The 17,319-nt window shown below is 28.3% G+C and overlaps 1 protein-coding gene and 1 long non-coding RNA gene across 3 annotated transcripts; one reads left to right on the top strand and one right to left on the bottom strand.

Moving 5' to 3' along the window:
- Window positions 1–3,010: 3,010 nt before the first annotated feature.
- LOC149894997 (uncharacterized) lies at window positions 3,011–3,585 on the top strand. The gene is made up of 2 exons (XR_016448097.1): window positions 3,011–3,169; window positions 3,241–3,585. It is a non-coding gene; the product is annotated as an uncharacterized LOC149894997 (long non-coding RNA).
- Window positions 3,586–4,080: 495 nt separating this feature from the next.
- On the bottom strand, window positions 4,081–7,415 carry LOC149894996 (uncharacterized). 2 transcript variants are annotated; one of them, XM_090074142.1, is made up of 3 exons: window positions 6,779–7,415; window positions 6,560–6,623; window positions 4,081–6,469 (listed from the first exon to the last, which is right to left on the bottom strand). In XM_090074142.1, the coding sequence occupies exons 1-3, from the start codon at window positions 7,219–7,221 to the stop codon at window positions 4,634–4,636; spliced, it is 2,343 nt and encodes a 780-aa protein (XP_089930268.1). In that variant the 5' UTR covers window positions 7,222–7,415; the 3' UTR covers window positions 4,081–4,633. The 2 variants fall into 2 exon arrangements, with proteins under 2 accessions (XP_089930268.1, XP_089930276.1); XM_090074150.1 differs by having other exon boundaries at window positions 7,012–7,137.
- Between the last annotated feature and the right edge of the window lie 9,904 nt (window positions 7,416–17,319).

Here is a 17,319-nt window from a genome sequence, read left to right as displayed (position 1 = left end):
ACGACATCTTGTTTTACTTAGAATTAGCTTCCTCACAGTATTTAGCCAGGACAGTCTCGTAATTTTACAAAATGTCCCGTGTCCTTTATTTGACCACATTTGTCCCGCATTTTTGAATTATTTAGTACAAACTTCACTTTTGATTTTTTAATGAAACTTTTAACGTTTTTTTTTTAAACAATTTGCAAATAATGATGTCGTCGAATATTTCTATTTGAAAAACTAAATTTGTCATTTTATTTTTAAATATTAAATCAAAATCTTGTTTTATAAATTAAACTTCTTTTGTCTTACTAAAAAAATGTTTTCATCAAATAAATTAGTCAAGGAACAGTTTTGATGTTGTATCAAAGTATCAAATGTAAAAATCGACTTGATATTAGACAATTGATTAATTGACAACAATTAATTACAAACCTAACTTAAAATGCTTACATTTTCATAATCTAATTAAGGAAAATGTTTCCTTCCTTAATAATGTTATTTCAAAAGAAAAATATTTAAAGTAAAAGTAAATTTATTTTTTAAAACTTGATTTATTTGAAAAAATATCTCACAGTTATTATTGAGTTTCTCAGCCATTAAATTAAATTTTGAATTAAACAAAAAAACATTTTTTGCAGCACAATAACGTTGTACTTGAGATTGCATTCTAAACTTTTTTTACTTAAACGCACTTTTGTCATTCATTAAGAAATAAATCATATCTGAAAATTATGAGGAACTTTTTAAAAATAACTACAAAATTTAAAACATTTTAAAAAACAAATCAAAAACTACTTTTTGCTTCAATATATTTACAATAAATTTTTTTTAGCCAATATCCCGTATTTTTAGCAAAAATCCCGTATTTTTGCCAATTTTCCCGTTTTTTTGAAAAAAATCGAAGGCCACCCTAACTTTATATATTGTTTATTGTATTTTATTTATACTTTATCTTTTATTTCTTTCGAATAATTACTTGAAAATATATAAGTTGTTCAATTGATTTCGTGTAGACCTAATCTGCAATATTAGATACTCGAAAGTATATATGCAGTTTAAGGCGACACGCTTTAAAATGTATAAAATTCGTGTAGACCTTATCTCCGTTTTTAAGTACTCGAAAGTATATATGCAGTTTAAGGCGACACGCTGTAAAATATTGTTAGTTCCGTGTAGACCTAATCTTCAATTTTAAACTTTTTTTTTTTAAATTGTTTTATGTTCGTAATATACTTTTTTATTTAACTTGTGTCTATAATATATAGCATATAGTATATTTATTTGCTTCTAATTTAATTCACAAAAATATACTTTTTTATATGGTACATTTATTGTATACTCCTATATAATACTATTTTTCTTTGAGTTTTTATCATATTTTTTTATCATTTACTTTATTTATCATTTGTTATATGTATTTATCATACTTTATTTATTACACTTTATTTATCGTTTATTGTATTTTATTTATACTTTTTCTTTTGTTTCTTTCAAATAATTACTTGAAAGTATGTAAGTTGTTCAAATGATTTCGTGTAGACCTAATCTGCAATATTAGATACTCAAAAGTATATATGCAGTTTAAGGCGACACGCTGTAAAATGTATAAAACTCGTGTAGACCTTATCTCCATTTTTAAGTACTCGAAAGTATATATGCAGTTTAAGGCGACACGCTGTAAAATATTGTTAGTTCCGTATAGACCTAATCTCCAATTTTAAACATTTTTTTTTTAATTGTTTTATATTCGTAATATATATTTATTTGATTTGTATTGACGATATACATCATGTATTCATTATGATTTGCATACATATATCGTATTTTATAAATTTATACTTCTTACCATTTTGCATACTGTGCATTTATTTTGATATAGTATATTCAATATATTTATTCTATATTTATTTTTTATTCCTATTGTAATTTATCTATTATTCATCATGTTTTATTTATGTATTACTTTTCATTCATCAAAAATTTCGACTATCTAATCGAATGTATATTAGTAGCCTATTCTCAAATTTGAAGTATTCGATATTATATGCAGTTTAAGGCGATATCATTGCAAAATATTATCGATATCGCAGCTTTATATTCCTATTGAAATACAATAGAACAAATATGTAGCATTGGATGAAGTTATTGCATTAGTTTGTTGAGAAATAACAGATTGGTGTTAACTTAAACACAGTTTTGTACGTATACAAGGAAGTGTCCGTTGCAAGCATCATTTCTTGTGAAGCGCGGTAAAAATTTAAAGAAACTATGATGATGTGGATAGATTTATATAGAAACCTTGATATTTATTAAATTAGTATAACTAATATTGTTTACATTGATATAACATAATATTGTTTAAAAAAACTAATTTAAAAAAGATTTTCATTACTTAAAAATCTACGCATTACTTTTAAATTATAAAATGACGTAACTTCGATTCCGTGCCAAATTGAATTTTTTTTGGCGTAAGAAAATGTATATCTTGTTTATTTCGATAAACACTCGTTTTCAAGACAAAACAAAATATTTTTTAAATAAGTATTCTAAAAGTCTTTATTAAACAGTTTTTATATTTTTGATATAGACTTAAATAACATAAATAATTGTTAAAAATATTCGTGTAGGCCTAATCTTCACTTTTACGGATTTGTACGATATACATGCTTAATAATAAAACACTGATTTTTAGCGAAATTTTAAATAAAAAACAAAAATGTTAAATGGAAACTCTATAAATTATCAAAGAAAACCACACGGGTTGTGAAAAAAGTATCAGCTAAAAAAAATTAGTCAGAAAAATTATGCTTGAATTAAGGTCTACACGAAATATGTCGCCCTTAGTTATATGTAGACCTAATATAGCAAACTTTCACATTTCGTGTAGACGTAAACTGCTCTTATATATATATATATATATATATATATATATATATATATATATATATATATATATATATATATATATATATATATATATATATATGTAATCATATAAATATTATAATTTTATATTAGTCAAGGGTGCTTGGTGTAATTGGTGGGAGCAATTTGAAATCAATAACATACAACGTTATGAGTCAACTAGTATGTCATGAACTACCACTAAAAATGAATTGGATGGATAAATATAAAAAAAAACATGCATTCGGAAAGTTAAAAAAAATTCCTGGCATAGTCAACAGTAAGGAAAATAATATTTATTTATTTGTGGTAATTAAGTGGATCACATATAACTTGTTTTAAATTTAATAGTTGCAGTTCAAAAGCATGAAAAAGGTGCTAGTAATGCAGATGTTGAGAAGTGCATTAAAAGATGGCTGATGCAAGCTCCTGATAGAAATGGTGGTCGTGCAAAGCGTGCATTAAAAACTTTAACTCAGAACTCTTGATGATTGTAAAAACTTTTTTTTATATTTTATATTTTACAATGGTTTTCTTTCATTACGGTATAATTTTTTTATAGTATAATACTCATTTTTATAGTTTACTATACCTGCCTACATACATACAATAGTAATATTTTCAGTGCCAGATTAAGGTTTAGACTTAATTTGTTTTGAAATTTTGAGTTTTGAAATTTATTTTTTTGGTTAATGCTTTATCAGGGATTTTAGTTAAAGGTTTTTCTTCATTTTAAATATTTTTCTTTGAAACCACTGGTTTAAGTTTTTGACCAGTGTATTTGTATGTATTTATGTTTTTTGTGTATGTATTTATATTTTATTTGTATGTATTTATATTTTAAACTATATCTAAAATATATATTTATTGAAATAAACTTTTTGTTAAATATTTTTTTGTTTTGCCATTTAGATTTTATATTAAAGCTACGTAATCATAAGATACTTTAGATAGAAAATAAGCGAAAGAGATAGTATATTCCAGTCATTTATAAAAGTTTAATACAATTTTTTCTAATTATTGTTAGTTCATAGTTAATGCTTACTTATTGTACTAAATAATTTATTTTTATTTTTAAGTGCAATACAAATGTTCAAAATTTGCCATGAAATCGTGGATGTAAACAATGACTTTTTCCTTTATATGTAAAAATATTTAGATTTGAATAGATAGTTGAACATTAAGCCACTACCAAAATGTACTTTTTTTCTCAGATCATATTGGCTCACTTTGGGATTTGTTGTACATATTATTCTAAGACAATCCTGAAAATTTAAGACCTATTGGATAAAGAGCAATTTTGGGAAATAGTTTTAAAGTTTTTAAGTATTCTCTTGTTTTCAATGAATTATTCATTTTTATGGCATTTTTAATATTTATTATACTTCAGTACAAACTTTGATACAAATATTCATTCCATTAGAATATTTGAATATTATGGAATGAATATTCACCACATAATCTTAAACACTGAGATAGAAACAGAGGGCTGAGGGGCAAGAGTCCCCCCCCCCCTCCTTAAAACTTTATTTTTTTATTTAAATTTTGTTTCTGGCTGCCTTAGCCCCCGCTTATTTCTGAAATTACTGCGTTCAACATGTTTTTTTGCACAGGGGTGATTTCAAAGTTAAGTTTAAGAGAGGTTTGCTATTTTTAAAAAAATTATTCTTGACAGTAGTCAAGTCAAGGATGCCCTCTGACTTTGGTATGTGATCTAAATTAAATTGAAAAAAAAAACATTTTCTCATGAAAAAGGTATAAAGTAATCAGTTTTAGATAAATTACATTTATTTTCTGCTCTGCTTTGGTTTTTAGTTAGAATAAAATTATGTCTCTTTACTTGACCATAAACTATCTTTGATGCCTCTGATACTAGCTTCACGGACCTTTCCACTGACTGTGAATTGTTGGGTAAATCTGTAAGAATAGGTTTTTTAGAAGTCTGCAAAGCGTTCTCTAATTCAAATGATGGAATTAGGATAGAAGTTGGAGGTTCAACCTCAATTAAAGAAACATCAACTAAACTACTCCATGTATAAGCGTTAAAGTTAATAGGCATAATTAATTTTGCTTTGATTTTTGGTTTGACTTCAGGACTTACTTCTCTTAATTGCCTTATGTGCAAAACTTGCTTAATAGCTTGAGCCCTTATATCTTTTTCATCATCTTGCAACATAGAATATAAAAAGTTTTCTTGAAGACAGCAATAAGAGTTTCCTTGAAGATTTTGAAAAACAATTTGCTGTATATTATCTGCCTGATTTTTAACAAGCTCTATTGTCTTATGAAGAAGTCTAGGAACATCTTTATAAAGTCCAGACCTTTTATGGGCAAACCACATGGGGCAATATACTTGGACTATATACTTTGTAATTGTACACAACTCATCTGTAGGATTCTTCGATCTTGCATAAACCATCATTATTCTTAAAGCTAGAGTTAACCATCTGGCATGGTAAACAGGTCCTGGTTTTTTTATTGAATATTTTGGAGATATAAAGCCTTTAGATATTCCAATACAGTACTCGTAAAGTTTACGTTGATCTGTACTAAGATCAGATAAAATATTAGAGCTTACATAGGAATCAATCTCTGAATGAATTGGAACAAAATCAATTATTGGTAAATCATGCAAATCACTTGCAGAAGCTTTTTGACCAATAGGGCCCTTATATTTCTTTGGATCGTTAGTTTTACCATCTACTTCAGCTATGACATGGCGAAGTGGTAACTCATTTTGGTGAAGTACACATCCTATTAAATGGATTCGTCGGTTTAAAAGCTTTTCTAATGTCACAACTAAGCCATTATCTGCACCAGTATTAGCAGAAGTATTATCAAGAACAATGGCTTCCAAACTACTAATGCTGTTGTATTTTTTGAGTATTTTTAGAGTCTCAGTTGCCATTGTAATTCCTGTTCCATTTTTTATTTCAATATGAGTTAAATATTTCTTAGAAAAAGGTCCACTTTCTGCAATAAAAGTTAAGTGATGTTCATCTTTTACTGTTCTTTTAATAATAGGTTCTGCATATTGATCATATCCTAATATATGTGCTAATGTATTTTTGTCTTTTTTACTATCTACTCCAATGACTTTTAAATGAAAAACTTCTGAACTATGTTTTTCACTAATCATGGTTGAAACACGCTTTTTAGTATCAAATATCTTTTTTTCAGTGATAATTTGTGATCTGTCATTTTGAGTTATAATTTGATAGTCTATCAAGGTAGCAGTTGCTATGGCAGATGTTGCAGCGTCACTAACTTCGAACCTGATAGCAGCTTTGGCAATGTTAGTTAAATCTGTGTAATTTTTTTTACACAGTGTTTTTGCAAAAAACTCATGGTTTTGATTTTTATAATCATCATTATTATCTATTTCTACATCATAAGTTTCACTGATACAATCATTATCTGAATGAAGTGCCATGTCACTTGTTAAATAAATTTTCTCCTTACTTTTTTTTCTTGCGATCTTGGCTGTCTCTTTCTTATCAATTTGGCCTATCTGCCAAGTTCCAAAGGGCCCTCGCTTAACTTTTTGATCCTTTAAATACTCTCGTTCTAGAACTGGAACCTTAAGTTAAAAAAAAAAATTTTATAGCTTAGAGAAAGTATTTAAATAATAAAAAGCATAAAAAATAATTATACAAAAAAAAAAAGTCACCTGTTTGCTTTCTTCACAGAGACATACATAGTGCTTGTTAGTGCAACCCTTGCATCGAACATTTCTAAAGGGTAATATGTATAATAAAATATAATGCCATAATTTGAGAAGAAATAAAAAAACTTTACAGCTGTAAAATTTGTTGACAGTTTAGTCACAAATTTGTGTGAACAAACATATTGTTTAATATTGTGGTTTTTTGAAAATGTAACTTCAAACCTGTCATCGCAATTTAAAAGAGGAAGTTCACATCTGCATGTTGATATATCAAACAACTTTAAAAGGTTATTTTCCAACCAACGAACACTGTTTTTATGTTTTGAAGCTTTAGATCGTTCAGCTGCAATTACTTTTTGAAATGTTCTTTGTAACTTATTTCTTAGAGGTTTTTCCTTCATAAGTGGAAGATTTGGATTCACTTTTTTCCAAATTTTTAAAATTTCTTCACTTACTTTTAAAACTATGGCAGGAGAATCAATTTTTTTAGTTGTAATCATTTCTTTTTCGACCTTATAAGCATATTGAATAGTCTGTTTATATGTTGGAAGGTCACTAACAGGTAGTTCGTTTGGTTGCCCAGCATATCTTTCACTTTCATGTCTAGTTATAATATTATGCGTTCTTTTTCTTGTTGGTTTCCCAGATCCACATTTTGCATTCATTTTTTAATATTTAAATTCAGTCTGAAAAAGATTTTTTATATACTTGTTGTGTAAGATAATATAATATGATAATACCATAAATACAAAAGCAAAATATATGGCTAATATAAATACTTTATCCGTATTAGATTTTAATTATTATTTTATATTATAAAACATCGCAAAAAGTATCCTTTTCCAAACACATTTAAAAATGGCAAACTTGTTGTTATTATACAAATTTAAGACGCGAAAATAACATTTTAAGCGAGGTTCTGTCCTATTTCGCAATACTTAAATGGAACCATGAAAATGTAATTGGTTTTATTTTTCCCAAAATAATGACTAAGTTTTAAAATTTTTTAAATTGCAAATAATTTTATTGAATATAAATAGTACATTTCCCAAAGTGAGCCAAGTGTTGACTTTAACTTGGTAGTGGCTTATTGAACATGCCTACCCATTTTAAGTATTTATGTAACCAAACTTTTTTAATTTAGGCTATCACAAGAAATATTGAGAAACATATGTACTCCAAATGTGTGTAGGTTTTTCGGGTTTTTTAAATAATGATTTGTTATTTTATGACTTTTTGAAATGTAACTTTTATTTTAATTGAATTTATTAATAAAATGATTTAAATGAATTAAAAAGCCCGATAAATAATTTAGATATGGCAACTTATTCAACTGGAAGTTATTTTCATTTACATAATGTGGCAAATTATTTTTTAGAAACTAGTCAAGTTTTTGATAATAATGATGTTGATGATGAACTGAAAAAAATAAATGTGGAATGACATGTATAAAACTAAACCTTTATTTGGAAAGTTCAAAGTTCCAGTCATCATCGACACTAAGTACAATTTTTTTGGTGACAATTAAGTGAATAGCTTTTAAATAAATTTTTTATCAATTTAACAGTCACACTTTGAAAGCATGAGAAAGGTGGATATGAAGCAAATGTCGAATGGCGCATCAAACGCTGGTTAACGCAAACTCTTGACAGATGGTAGTTTTACAAAACTTGTAGTTTTTGTCTTGAATTTGATTGAATTTGTTTTATTTGTTATTTTTATTATAGTTTGTTTTATGTGTTATTTTAAACTTTTTTTACTTAAAGACTACATTTCTTACATTTTATTACAGTTTTGAAGCTTATTTAACATTTTTTTCACTTTCAGCTGTTTAGCAGCTTTTGATTGTAATCATATGTAAAACAAAGTGTATCGTCATCGTCAAGTGTAGATGTAATTTTTTAGGTGTAAATGTCTTATATTACGAACGATCAATTGTTTTACTTTTGATTTATCAGGAGCAGTTTGACATGCGAGAAAGATTGCAGTAAAATGTGAAGTCGAAGAGTATCGATAGTTAGCACCATATGGTCGAATAAATGGCGGCCGAAGAAATGATGGCTAAGCTTTTGCTAATCTTACATGAAACCTTTACATGAATTTGAATTGAATTTTAACTAACTTTTATTGAAATGTAAAATATTTATCAATATAAAGCGTATTGCAAAAACGGTGGACTTAATTTTCTACATTCCATTTTATAATATTTTGAAATATTTCATCAATTATATGTTTTCGCGTATACCTTTTTTGAGTTAAGAAAACATTGAGTTATTTTCATATTTTTCCTCCAGCAATTTATTACGTCTTAGAACAAAGGAAGAACGAGGAATTCCTCTTAATTTAAATTCTCTTATGTGCTAAGTATTAGTTTTAAAAAAAAGTAACAAAATAATAATAAAGCAAAAATAACATAAAAATGAGCAATGACAAAGCAAAAGCAACGTATAAACGCCGGTTTAAAGTAGTTAAAAAAAAAACGAACTATAAATAACAAAAATAAGCATTGGTGAAGCAACGGCTAAACGCTGATCGAAAAACGGCTGCCATGCATGGACCATGCATTAAACGGTGAGCAACACTTGGCTTGGGCCATGCTTGTCGGCCGATGGTGGGCCAGTCATGGTACCGATGGTGGGCCATGCATGGAGCAAGCATGGCGAGTTTGCTGGGAAATCATTACTTGAAATAAATGCAATGGCTCAAAAGGCTGTTTCTTTTTTTGGCCTGTTAGGTTGTATTTTCGTGCAAGAGAGAATAAATACTTCATGTTTCTTCTTACAAAATCTGTTAGATATGCTCCGCCATTATTTACAAGAACCTGAACCTGATAACAAAAAGTATTACTAATTATCTATTTCTATAATATAATTGCTACAGAAATGTTTCATGTTTAACGTCGTTTCGTCATTAGTTACAAGGCTTTGAAAGAGCGAGTTCTCTAAATGCACGCAATAATTGCTGAAAGATCTCTTGAACGAGTTAAAACTTTTTTCCTTTTGGAATTTAATTATTAGTTTAGATATATTACATAAAGAATCATATTAAGATAAATAATCATCGTTAAGATCCTATTATAATTGAAGTAAGTATATGAAATAGTTATATATACATATTTATTAGATAAAGAAGAATGCATTTAAATTTTTATTAGATAAAGTAGAAAGGATTTAAAGTAGAAAGGATTTTAATTTTTTAAATCGTTTATAATTTGTTTGTTTTAGTTTTTCTTTCAGCAGTTTTATTTGACTTACTTTATTTTTTTAGAAGTAAAATAGGAGTATGTATGTTATTTACAGTTATACTAATGCTATTTCCATAAAATGGTTATTACTACTTCGAAATTTCTAAGATGCTATTAACTATTTTAGTTCTTTTTTAGAAAATTTAGAAAAATAAATTAAACTTTTGTGCCAACACTAACATGGCATGTCTCATGTTATTGTATGTAAAGGTTAAATTTTGTTATGAGGATTACAGTTCTTATGAAAAAAAAAGAAGAAAGTAAAGAGTATTGTTTGTGAATACATATTCTGTTTACTTTGAATCTTTTTAAATTTTCTCGTGTCATTTTTAAAATTTTTGTTTGCACACGTTTATTGTTTGCATTTATGCTTTTTTGATATGTATGTGTATTGGTAATAAGTACTTTATAGTTGTTTTATCAATGTGTTTTTATAATAATGTAAAGTGTTTTTTTATTCTTTGTGTATGTGTTAATATGTGTTAATGGAACATGAAGAATGGGGAAGGAAATTGTTTTAAAAAAGTGTTTAAATATGTATATAAGGTATATATTTAACCTTATATACTTATTTAAACTCATTTATTGTGTTTATAGTTGGTACACGTGTTTATATTATGTTCTTTCCGTGTTTTTAAAGTGCTGTGATTTGGTAAACGTGTAGAGCAAGATTTGTCAACTTTGCCAGCCAAGTGATGTACTTTTAAAAGAGGGTTACACGATATTGTTTAGTGTCAAATTGTTACTGCTTTAGGTCTTGCTGTTTTCGAGCTTTTATTATTAAAAATTATTCTAAAAATACATGATAATGAATTTTAATAACATTTTGCGTAATGTTGTTACTAATGTTTTGTTATATATGAATGTTATCTTACTTAAGTTATATTATATACATATTATATTAACTTATGGCGTGTGCTATTATTGTGTACTGTTGCTGTGATGTTTTTTTGTTATCTTTTGAGTTAATAGACATGTGGTTTATCTTCATGTTGGTGTCTATTGTTAAAAATGGTAAATAGGCAGTTTTGTTAAAAAAACTGCTTTTAATCATTCACTAAAAGCCAACACAAATTATTTTGCCATATATACAGTTTGTTTTATCTCAATTTATTTTTTTGTCTTTACCACTGTTTACTACATGATTTTGCTAAAAATATTTTGGAATTATGATGTTCCAGCATAAATTATTTTGTAAAAGCTAACATGAAATAATATTTTACAACTACTGCTCTGGTAAATCCCAACCGCTTTTCTCTATAAGGTACATTGATTTTCATTTTTGTTATATAATGTTTTTCTTATTTATTTACTTGTTAGTATAGTTAAATAAATGAAGCATTTATATCTGTGCCTCAAAAGTCCAAGGTCGGTTTTCGCATTTTAGAAATTGTCCAGGAGAGAGAAAATAGTAAAATAATTAGTCTTTATTGGCTTATTCTTGATGGTTAAATTTGTGTTATTTTTTTTTTTTTGTGTTTTATTTAATTTATCTTGAGACATATGAAATATAATTTTGACGAAAATAAAAAGTAAAAAGTTAAATAAAAAAAGTGAAAAGTCTTTTCTGGACAACATACGTTTTTCGTTTGAACATTGTGGGGACACCAGACCCTTTATAGTGACCTAATTTGGTTTCACATTGTCGTAGGATAACAGTCTTTATACCTCTGTAGATACTGAAAAACTAAAAAGGTCTCATAGATGACTCATTTTCACAAAAACTGGACAACCGACCTTTGTCTTCTGAGGTACAGATATTAAGATTTAAAGTTTATTTAAGTTTATAGTTAATCTTAGTTTACTTTTTGTTAGTTTTAGCTTCAGTTATCTTTTTTCTTACTTTAGACAACTTTTCGGAGGATATGAGGAAAATAGGTAAAAAAAAATTATAATTATGTATTTATTTATATGTAAATATTGTTTTATCAATTATTCTGAGGTACATCTTTTGTCTTTAGTGTCTGTTAGAAGCATAACTGGTAGGGCTGTGTTTTAAATTTGATATATTTTTTATGGAAAAATATGTGCAATAGGTGATTTTACTCATATTTTTATTGAAATTAAATTTTTCACATCTTCAACCCTTTTTAATTAATTCTCGTTTTTTTTTGTTTTTGTTTTTTTAATATTTCTAGCATCCTCTTCATCCTGTGAAAATGGTGAGGTTATGCTTTACATTTTGATTTATATTATGAAGTATATCAAGCTACTGATAATGGTTTCATGTGTATAGAACATGAAGAATAGAGAAGGAAATTGAAGACCGTATTTTTCAAAAGGGATATAAGTCACATTTAAAATATTTTGAGAAAACTAAAAAAAATCAATAATCTATTTAAATTTTCAACAAATATAAATTTTTATTTTTGTAAGCGGTAGTTTATTGTGACTTTCATTAAAAAAATTTCACTTTTAAAATATTTTCTTTTTTTGAAGAATACTTATAACGGGTTAAAATGTAAGATGTATTTCAAAAAGGGCTTAAGTCCACATTTGTTTATAGAAAATTAAGTTTTCGTGACAAAATTACGTTTCAAATTGTTTGCGAATTTGGATGAACTTATAAAATTGTAACATTTTGACCACCTCATCCTTGTTACATGATTAGTGAAGAACCTCTCTGTTATTTCTCTTTTTTTTGTAAAAATTTAAGATTCATACATACGCTGTTTAAAAAATTAAAAACTGTTGTTTGATGTCAGAAATCCATTTAATGGAGATGTGAAAGGCGAAAATATTTTAAACCTTTTTTCCATGGTTTTCAGCTATACCAGTTCAAAGCATGCTGCTGATCAAATTTTTTATTCTCATAAAAATGCTCAATTGAGTTAATAAAACATTGGTTAAAGAGTTTTTAAGGAATTAAAGATGCCTGTGATATAATTAAATTGTTTAATCAAAAATTTTTGTCTTCATTCAAAATTTTACCTATAATTAGCATCTGAATTAATTTACAGATACTCCTACCCCATTTAACAGAGACGTCATTAATGTATGACCCAATAATGTTTGGGACAAAAGTTTATTTGAATGGATTTAGTATTTAATTTTTTTAGTACATATTTTTAGACAATTGCATTTTAAGACAACTATAGAGAACATTTTATTATACCAAAAAAAGACAAAAGTTTAGTAGAATTTTTTAATTAAGTTTAAACAAATGGTTCATTTTCATCTAAAATCATCAACATCATTCTGCATTACTCTCTCAATACCATCAAGTTTTATTTTATAAGATTATGCAACCTTTTTATTCCCACACATGTTATGGAAAGAAATGTTTTTTTACAAACTGGAACTGTTTTACAACTCCAGTCAGCAATACTGTAGTTTATTGAATGTTTTCTTAAACAAAAATATTTATTCCTTGGCCTGTGTCTTTTGACTTGAGTTAATTTAACAAACTTTAGAAGAAAATCATCCTGTTTAACTTTTAGTTTTTCATAGTACAGCTTATGGATGAAACCTGAAAAAAATTTTGGTATGTCAAGATTGGTATCATAAAAAAGTATTTGTATTTTAAATTCATAGTATAGGCTGAAACTCATAGCTAAAAATAATAATTCTGAACAAACTAAAGTGGCTAGTGTAGTATAACTGAGCTCACCAATAATATCCAGGTTGCTAAGATTACCTGCTTTAAAACTTTTGTTGAGGTGCCTACAAGCTTTAACAGGTATTTTTCCGAGAGATGAATATCGCAGGCGTTTTTTCTCTTCTGTTTTGCTTATTTTCAATCTTATCCGACCATGTGCAGGGCTTAAAGAGTAAGAAAACATCTCCAGTTCTGAATCTATTATTTGTCTAGAAACCATTTTTAGATAAAATTTGTTACGAAAGTTGCTACTGCGCAAGCGTTAACTTAGGTTTTTGCTACACTTTTTTTAATACTGGGATTTATGCCTTCTTGAAAAAACTTGATGATTTATTTATTGAAAGTCAAGCGGATGAATAGTTTTCTATCCATGTTATTAAAGTTAGATTTGTGCCATTTACACTATAAAATCCAGAAGTAAAAAAAATTCAATATTGTCAAAAATGGACTTATATCCCTCTTGAAAAAACGCTCTTCAATTAGCAAACACTATCGTTACCAACATGTTTTTCAACAATGAGCAACAGTCATCATCAAAATCTAACTTATAATAGATTTGGCCATCTGGTCTATACTGAATGGCACGTAAATCCGTTACAGTTGGATCACCAACTTTATAGCCTGTACAAATTGATGTGAAATATCGGAAATTTGAAAAGTCTTTAAAGAAAACATATCCCAGATACTAAACTTCATAAGGTTTAGGTTATGTTCTCGCTCTTTTTAATGCAGACAAAAAGCAAGCAGGTATGTACATGTCCCTATTTCGAATGCTTCTTTCAATAGCCGGATGCATGCTGTCGCATTCCACTTGTGTGTGTCCGGATACCAAAAATTTTTGGGTGATACCAATGTTTTTTTTATCTGCGATAGATGCAATAGAGAATTTGCAAGCAGTGAATTACAAATTTGATAGTTGCATCCATCACTATATAAAATTACTTCTTCACCAGGGAACACATTTGCTTTGGTTTCAAGGAAACTATACAAAATAGAAGCAAATTCATTGGATGTAACTCCACCTTGCCAGCTAACACAAAACGTTCAAGTACGTTCAAAGAACGTTGGAAACGTACTCAGAACGTTCTTAGAACGTGCCCAACCGTTTCTAACGTTCTTAGAACGTTTCTTGAACGTTTTGTGTTAGTTGGGTTCTCTTTCGTGCCACAAATGACAATAGCCATCTTTGGTTTTTAAATCGAAGATAGTGTAATTATGAACTATTAGCTTTTTCTTATAATAAAGAGTCGATGCTTTCAGTATTGGACTAAGCAATATCGTTTTCAGATCTAGGATATATACATGTTCAGCGTGATTCTTGTCGACCTGTTTTTCTTCTCGTGCTCTTATTTTGCTTTGAATGTGTGAAGTATACGCTTCCTCGGAAGTATTGCCACACTTATATCGTATACACAAATCATACTGATCTTTCTTAGGGTGAAAAAGACTCAAATTATTGTTATCAAATTCTTCATAAAACACTTTGACAGATAATATATGTAGGTCACTGTCCTTGCGATACTTGGCATTTTCTTTGTGTAATGCCGATTAGTGATCGACCGAAACCGAAATTTGAGCCGAAACCGAAAGTACCGAAATTTCGGTTCAGTAAAGCCGTTGTTGCGTTAAAAAAGTTAGTCGTTAAAAAAGTTTATTAAATGTGAAATCTGCGCATGCGCGAAATAATTGCAACTTTTTTAACGCCTTACGGCGTTAAAAAAGTTTGCCCGTTATAAAAGTATTCAAAATGGTACCGTCAACCGGGTTAACTTTGGTCGCCGGGGTAACTTTGATCAATAGTTGATTTTTTTTTAAATTCCTAAAATTTAACATGTTTTATTTTTGTTAGAGATACAAACAATAAATATCGACTATTATATCAACAATTTTGGTACATCAACAATTTTTGTGAATATAGAACAGATACTTCGTAGACTACATTGAGTTTATTTTGGCATTTTTTGACACTTCTGATACATTTATTGTACCATTTGAGTTTTTAGCCGGTGAAAATGCCGAGGAAATATAAGCGAAAGCGTGGTTCAAGAGCATATGCAACTTCATACAGTCAAGAAACGTTGTCCAATGCTATGAAAGAATGTTTAACTGGAAGAATGAGCATAAGAAAGGCTAGTCGACAGTTCGGAATATACGCTTCCCATTTGCTTCAACCGCTGGACGTTGCTGTTTTCCGTCCGCTAAAGATAGAAACGTGCATCAAAGAATCAATACCAAAAAATCAGTTCCTCGGTCTTCTTGCTCTACTGCAACGTCAATTGAAAAGCGATAATTTGAGATCTGACTTCAAGGCTAGTGGAATATTTCCCTCCGATAAAGAAATGGTCATAAAGTGTTTGCCACAGGGTTACAAAGACATTGGAGGAGGTACCGGTGGTACTGTTAAGGAAGTATTCAATGAAGATATAGCAGGTCTATTAGTGAAACATTATGGACAGGATGGGAAAGCAAATCGCACCAGACGAAAAAAGATCACACCTGGCAAAGCGATAACACCGCAAGATCTGGTGAATAACACAACTCCTACCACATCAAAGAATAACAATAACACCAAGAATAACAAGAAAAGGGCAAGAGTTGAACAAGTGTCATCATCCTCAGATGACGATAATGACCTACTAGAAAATGACTTTTGCACAATAACAGGGAGCTAGTTGCAAAATTTTTGTCTATTTAAATGTTTTTTTCATGTTTCTCTAAGTGTTTAAGGACTGATGATTTTTTAAAACTCCAAAAAGTGACCAATGTTACCCCATAGCAGGGGTATTATTGATCAAACATGATAAAACCTGGGGGTAATATTGGTCATTTTTCGGCGTTTAAAAATATATACTTGTAATAGAAAAATTAAAAAAATTAATATAGAGGCCTATAGCGAAGACCTATAATGTTATTACCACAAGAGGAAACTGTAAAAAATTGATAAGACTCAGAGATGTTTAAGAAAAACTGTCAAAACTGACCAAAAATACCCCAGCTGACGATACTTTTATTTGCGCAACCCTCAAATCCACAACAGAATATGCTTTGAAATTTTGATTAAGGCATAGGGAGGCATTCTTTTTTAATTTTTGAGCAAAAGCTCTCAAAGAGAGTTTCAATTATTTTTTCCAATTTTTTTTTCCCCGTAATTTTCTAATTCTACAAAGTTATACAATTTTCATGACATTTTTTTTTTTCATCTGATTTCCTCAGAGTATCAAAGCTTTTAAACTCCTAAATAAATTATATTTCATGAAAAAATAGAACACAGATACTCCTAAAAGAATTATACTAATTATAATAATATATACAAAATCAAATATTTTTAGTTTCTGATATTATAGTTCAGAAATGTTAACATTTCACTATGAAGTCCTGTTAAGCTTTTTCTCTTTGCAGTATATACATTTCCACCAATACTAAAAAGTCTTTCACTCTCCAAAGAAGATGGTGGGCAGCTTAAATAATTTAAAGCAAGCTTTGCTAATAGTTGCATTATGGTTTTCTGTGATTTCCACCACAACAAAAGATTGCTTTCTTTGTCAATAAGGTGTTCATTTGAGTAGAGTTGAATTTTGTTTAATAAAGTTTCATTTGAAATTAAAGTTTGTGGTTGGCAGATTTGTTTAGAATTAAATCCTACAAGTTCTTAAAAGCAATTGTCAAAACCCATTTCTACTATATCTTTGTATTCATTTAGTACTGTACGATTATTTTCATATGCTGAGTCAATATTTTCAATATCACAAGCTGCAGACCAATCATTTTCAGTAACTTTGATTTTTTTTATATTTTCATGGGTTTTAATAAGTTGAATGGTTATGTTTTCACTACTTGTTTTGTTAGCTGAAAAGGCGTTTTCATTTTTGAACATTTTTAATTTGAATCTGGGATCAAGAAATGTTGACAAGATGATGTTAT

This window comes from Hydra viridissima, unplaced genomic scaffold, assembly GCF_058129835.1.
Source record: "Hydra viridissima isolate aposymbiotic clone 2 unplaced genomic scaffold, HvirCarnegie_v1 scaffold_1, whole genome shotgun sequence".
Classification (NCBI taxonomy): Eukaryota; Metazoa; Cnidaria; class Hydrozoa; order Anthoathecata; family Hydridae; genus Hydra; species Hydra viridissima.
Note: the sequence above shows the minus strand (reverse complement) of the source record. Positions and strands in the feature narration are given on the sequence as shown.